Source organism: Equus caballus, chromosome 13 (assembly GCF_041296265.1).
Source record: "Equus caballus isolate H_3958 breed thoroughbred chromosome 13, TB-T2T, whole genome shotgun sequence".
Classification (NCBI taxonomy): Eukaryota; Metazoa; Chordata; class Mammalia; order Perissodactyla; family Equidae; genus Equus; species Equus caballus.
The window spans coordinates 10,160,085-10,166,147 of NC_091696.1; the positions used below are offsets into that span (position 1 = coordinate 10,160,085).

At 54.9% G+C, this 6,063-nt stretch overlaps 1 protein-coding gene and 1 pseudogene across 1 annotated transcript; both read left to right on the top strand.

The window, feature by feature from the left end:
* Nucleotides 1-230: 230 nt before the first annotated feature.
* Nucleotides 231-2,263, top strand: LOC138917216 (mucin-3A-like; annotated as a pseudogene).
* LOC111767629 (mucin-3A-like) lies at nucleotides 2,202-5,750 on the top strand. Its single transcript, XM_070232572.1, has 9 exons — nucleotides 2,202-2,207; nucleotides 2,287-2,377; nucleotides 3,343-3,458; nucleotides 3,553-3,611; nucleotides 4,203-4,351; nucleotides 4,720-4,785; nucleotides 5,118-5,277; nucleotides 5,427-5,579; nucleotides 5,663-5,750. The coding sequence occupies exons 1-9, from the start codon at nucleotides 2,202-2,204 to the stop codon at nucleotides 5,748-5,750; spliced, it is 888 nt and encodes a 295-aa protein (XP_070088673.1).
* Nucleotides 5,751-6,063: the final 313 nt, after the last annotated feature.

The following is a 6,063-nucleotide window of genomic DNA, read 5'->3' on the forward strand; positions in this document are numbered from 1 at the left end:
CCCCCACTTCCTCAGCTGTGGACACGGCCATGACTTCTACCTCACACATTGTAAAAACACTCACCCTGACAACACTACCCACTACCTCAGAGGCCACTTCTTCAAACCTCCCGTCCACAGGAAACACAACCACATCTGCGGTAACCCCATCGTGCCCTCTCTCTGATACCAAACACAAACCCACAAGCACAACCATATCTTCTGTTAGCACTGGTATCCCAACAACAACAATGACCACCATCACCCCCATGTCTCTGGGCACTACTGGCTCCTGGACCACCGTAAGTGACCTCACCTCTACATTCACTTTCTCCAATATGTTGACGTCACCCACTTCCACTGTCCATTCATCCTCCACCTCACACAGTACAGAAACGACCTTCAGTGTCACCATCACGTCTGACACAACACCTAGCATATCACCTATGCTCACGAGCACACATCCCACTCCATCTTCCTCCCTCTCAAGAAGTGTTCCAGGTACATCTGCAGGCTCCTCTTCCACATCTACCCTTAGTCCGGGGATAACGCTATGGAAGATATCACCTCATCTGCAAGTAGCACAATTACACTGCGTACAACCACAGGATCAACCCCGGTACACACTATGACCCATACGTTCACAACCTCAACAACCATGGGATCACCCTCCTCCACTCCACCCACGATGCAAACAGCCAAGACGACCTACACAACCGCTCATGCCACAACCACCAGGAAAATCACCCTTATGCCCACCAGTGACCTTCTCACACAAGCTCCCAATACAGGCACCACTGCTCTTCCCCCGTTTACGTCATCAGTCACTCCCACGAATGTCGTCTCTTCACCAACATCCACCACCTCTACCCCCATGATCATCAACATCCTGACACCACCCATGAGTGTGCTTATATCATCTCCACCTCCCCCAACCACAGAACCAGACTTCCCTTTGACCACCAGCAATATCCGTCCATCCACCCTTGTTACTACACTGCCCACAACCCATGCCACATCCCCCCTGACATCTCCCACTACCTCTGTCACCCTGGCCATAAGTGGAAGTAGCACTCCCACTGACACCTCACCCCCTGCCACCTTGGTCACTGGTAATTCTGCCAGTGCCTCAACTACAGACTTAGACACTACTGCTACTGTACACGTTCTAACAACAGCCACCTCGACAATACCACAGATTCCTTCTAGTGTTTCTCCCACACCATCCTCCTCTGCTTTGAATACACATACAAATGCCATAAGTACCCCTTCAGTACCATCATCCTTTCTTCTGCCTGCACAGCAAAAACATCCTCTACTCTGTCTTCCAGCAGAGTAAGTTCAGAGTTCACCCCTAGCTCTCTTCCTCCATCCCCTGCCCATCTCCAGTACAGAAAATACAAGGTCTTCTCCCGTCACCACTTTTTCTACTCCCTCTTCGTCTGCTACTACAAGCTTTTCTACACCCCAGACTCCTGTGATCCCTATTCTTACCGAAACAACCATCACTCCTACTATCTTTAGTTCTTCCACCGCCCCATGTCCAGAAAGTATATCAGTTACGACAGTGCCTGCTTCTTCCACTACTCCATGTGTGGAAATGGATCCAACTCATGAAGTTACCTTTACGCCCACCATCTCATTATCAGTCATTCCTCTACCACTGAGAAGGTCACCCTTCCTGGACCCACCAGTATGACTACTGTCTTTCCTACACCTCTGAACACTTCTACTTCAGTTCTCGAAACTGGTCCCACCAACCTCATAAGTGATGCTCCTAGTTCTATCAGCACTGGGACTGTCCCCGTCAACACAGTTTTGACAAGCACACAAAGACCCCCTGCTGGGACTTGGATGAGCACCAACTCTGTGACCATGCAAGTACGTCCGGCTTCACTAGCCTCCCACAGACCACCAAACCAAGCAGCAGCGTTCCAACTGCTGTGACCTCTTCAAGCAACTTGACTGGCTCCACCTCACCCACTACCCAGACTCCAAGAACACTGGCAACCACCCCTCAAACTGCTACCACCCTTAGATCACCAAGTACAGCTTCCACCACTACTCAGATGACCACAACTTCGAGCACTGCTCAGGTGAACACCACCCCAGGTTGGACCTCCTACCTCCATGTTCCCTCTCCTGCTAAATTCCTGTGTCATCAAGATCAGGCCCTATCGTGAACTTCCCTTTCTTCTCATGCTGCCAAGGCACCTGTGAGAATGATGGCACATGGATTCAGGACTGCTGCCTCTGACCCCTGGGGTTCTCTGGAACTGCTGTCAGCGCCAGGGCAGCATGTGACAGTACGAGGGTCAATGGGATGGCCTCAGGAGTGTCTGCCCCAGCACCTTCTATGGATTCCACTGCGAGTTTGCCGTGGAACAGATGGATTTGGGTGAGTTTCCGGGGCCCTGTCCTCTGCACTGTCTCCTGGCTGTCACTGACTCTCCCTGGGCCCAGCCCTGTGGTCCGTGTGGAGGCACCCATGCCATAGTGCCCACATCCTCCATTCCTGTCTTCGCTCTCATGCCCTCTGCTACCCCACACCCCCTCTCCACCATCACCTTCACACGCGGCTGGGGCCACACTCCTGGTCAGGGTTGCTTGGAGCTGTAATTGTTTTTAATTGCTGCTGTCACAAATTACCACAAACTTCACAACTGTAACAACACAAATGTCTCATCTTACAGTTCTCCAGATTAGAATCTGACATGGTCTTGCTGGGCTAAATCAAGGTGTCAGCAGGGCTGTGCTCCTTTCTGGAGTCTCTGGGAAAGAATCCATTTCTGTGCCCTTTCCAGGCTCTGGTGCCTCCCACCTTCCTTGTCTCAAGCTCCCCTCTCTCCTTCTTCAAAGCCAGCAGCATTGCATCTCTGTGCCTTTCTCTTCTAGTCATGTCTTCACCTGACTCATTCTGACTCTTTTTGCCTCTGTCTTCCACTGTTAAGGACCCTCGTGATTACATTGGGTCCACCTGGGTGGACATTCATTTGCCCATAGTCCACATTAATTTTCCCAAATTAACGTCAGCCGATCAGCAATCTTCATTCCACCTGAACCTTGATTCCTCCTGTATCTAGCAGAACATATTCACAGGTTCTGGGGAGAGGGACCTAGGTATTGGTGGGGGCCATTATTCGCCTCCCACTGCGGCAGACAACGAGAGCACCCTGACTTCCATTCTTTCCCTCTTCTCGGGACAAGTCATCCCAGAATTCCTACCTTTCTCCCTCCTGCTCTTCAATCAGTCCTTGGGAACACGGAGAGGGTGCATGGAAGGAGCCTTCAGGTCAGGGTGGTGGGGGTGATGTCAGACAGGAAGGATGGTGAAGTGACCAGAGCAGGGCATGCCGTGTGCAGAAACTGTGAACGCTGAAGTGGGCATGGAGGTGGCTGTTGACCAGGAGTTCTTCCCGGATCTCCATGACAACACTTCCAAGGCCTACAAGGATTTCAGCAACATCTTCCGCAGTCAGGTGAGGGCGAAGGGGTAGGGAACTCAAAGGTCCTCCCCTGGTTGCCCTCAGCTCTGGAGGTTCAGACGTGAGCCAGCAATTTTTCACATTTCAGATGCAGAAGATTTACCAAAAGGTGCAGGGGTTCAAGGATGTGGAGATCCTGTCTCTGAGGTAGGAGACCCTTCTGAGGCTGTGGAGACAGAGTGAGGTGGGGGAAGGGGGCATAAAGAAAGGCTGGAGAAGCCATCCCTTGGTTTTGGAATCATCAGACTTCATAAAGGGAGGGGTGGAGGGAGTGTGGGGACTTTAGTGATCACTTTCTGGAGCCATTTCTCTGAAGGAGGGCACCACCCCTCCTCTCTAAGCAAGTCGGAAGGAGAGAGATTGCATGGAACATGTAGGGAAGTGGTACCTGAGGGCTGGAGGGAAGTCTGGTGTCTGGACTGTAGCTGGTCTCATTCTGGCTGGCACCTGGTCTGCTGAGTGGGTCAGCATGAGCGAGGCAGAGAACCCAGGAGGGCCTGGTTTGGTAATGGCTTGAGGCAATGCAAAGGAATGCCAATCATTCCTAGTCCTGCCTTCCCAGGCTGACGACGTCAGGGATGCTGGCAGCCCCTTCTGAAAATAACATGCCTGGAATCCCAACTCGTTGCCTTTGCCCCCTTCCCCTCTACACCTGCGCACCTATGGTTGGCCCTTCTAGAACCTCTGTGCCCCAGGCCTGGGAGGCCTGTAAGGCCCCTAACTTCTTGACCCCTTCACGAATGGCAGCATCGTGGTGGACTATGTGGTCCTGCTGGAGTTGCCCTTCAGCTCCCAGTTGGAGACAAACTATGAGATGGTGAAGACGGTCCTGAAAGGTGAGCTTCAGAATGTCAGCCAGGATGTGGACAGCTGCCAGAAAAACCAGAGTGAGCCAAGGCTGGGGGCCTTGGGCTGGAGGGAGGGGTCATGGTCACAGCCAACATCCCAGCTTACTCCAGCTCAGACAGGGGCCTCCTGGGCTCAGGTGGCAGCCCTGTGGTACCTCTGGCAGGTTGGGAGAAGAGGCACAGGTTCACAGCCAACTGGGTCTAGGATGGGGCTAAGGAGGGGTTTGTCAGAACCTGGGTGCTGGGGAAGAGCCCCCCTGACATTCTGCTCAAGGTCTCCAGGATGGCTGAGGACCCCTGATTATTTGGGGAAGATGAGCCCTTTCTGCCCTCCCCCATGCCTGCCCTGCTTCCCTGGCCCGGACCCCTTGACCCACCCCAATTCCACCTGTGCCTCTGTGCCCCAGACCTGTGTTTTAAGCCTGACTGCATCACTGTGAGAAAGGACACCAGAACGGAGCTGATCCAGCAAGGTGAATGGGGGACAAAGGAGTGAGTGGCCCCAGGGGGCCATGACCCCTCTCCCCAGGGACATCTGCTCACTGAAATTCTCTGGGGAGGAGGGGAGAACCTTTGGGGAGGCAAGTGATGTCTTCCTGGCCCTTATTATCAGCTTCCACCTGAGCACTGGGAGGCAGGGTGAGGAGACGGTGAGAGTCCTGGGGGCCTGCCTTGCCCGCTTCAGATCCCATGGTCTACCCCACAACACCCCACCCTCGGAAATGGAGTCCTCCCCATCCATTTTCAGAATCCCCATAACCAGGCTCCTGGGTAGTCTCTCTGCAACCCCCTCTCCTCCCCACAGCCATCAGCCGTCGTGCTGCTGTCGAGGGCTGTGAGGATTATTACTTCCCCTTGGAGGAGAAGCGGCTTCGCTCTGTCACCAACTGCACATCAGATGTGGAAGGAGCCATTGACTATAACCTGGGCCAGTGCTTTGTGCAGAAGAGCGGTCCCGAGTGCAGGTGAGGCCCTGCCCACACTTGGGAGCCCCGCGGACTCGCCCTATGGGGAGCCCCGCCCCGCTGCCAGCCCTGTCTGAGTCCAGTTGAGCGAGTTGACAGGGCTGGGTAGGGGAGGTGGCAGGGTCTGTGACCTGTAACCCCCTCCCCAGCTGCTTCTCCACAGACACGCACTGGTTCTGCGAGGTGGCCGTCCAGTGGAGGGCGCTGGTCGGAGGCCTGGCGGGGGCCTGGGCGCTGCTGATGGTGGAGCTGACCCTCTTCTTCAGGCACTGGCAGAGGAGGGGCGGCCTAGGCGGAGCCCGGTCACCCTGGGAGTAGGGGTGAGGGCCGCCCAAGGGTCACAGACGCGGAGGCCCTGCCCTGACGCCGCGGTGCCCCCACCCAGGTCCTTGGACGATGACAAGAAGTGGTTTGAGATCTGGGACGAGGACACTGCGGGGACTTTTTCCAACTTGGGCTTCCAGGATGGCTGACCTTGTGAGTCCTGCCTCCTGGGCAAGTGGGGCAGGGGTTTCCCTGGGCATCACGGCAGCCTGGGCAATACCGGCTGACCTTCCCTGAACAGGACAGACACTTACCTCGTGCCAGGGCTCTGGCATCGCCTCTTCCCCGTGTCCCTCCTGGGGAAGGCCAGGTCCTGTACAGGCTGACCCCGCAGGGCACGTTGGGGCACAGGAGCCCCCTGAAGCCCTGCCTCCCTCACATTTCTTCCCTCTCCCTCTTCTCTCCCCTCCTCTTTTCTCACTCTCTAGTCAGGGATGAAAATTTCCAGGTGGCCTTGGAGAA

Excerpts from the sequence above, each read along its gene's own strand:
- LOC111767629 (XM_070232572.1), top strand. Across the intron at positions 3,612-4,202 it reads GTGGAGATCCTGTCTCTGAG|GAATGGCAGCATCGTGGTGG; the intron begins GTAGGAGACCCT and ends TGACCCCTTCAC. Across the intron at positions 4,352-4,719 it reads CAGCTGCCAGAAAAACCAGA|ACCTGTGTTTTAAGCCTGAC; the intron begins GTGAGCCAAGGC and ends TCTGTGCCCCAG.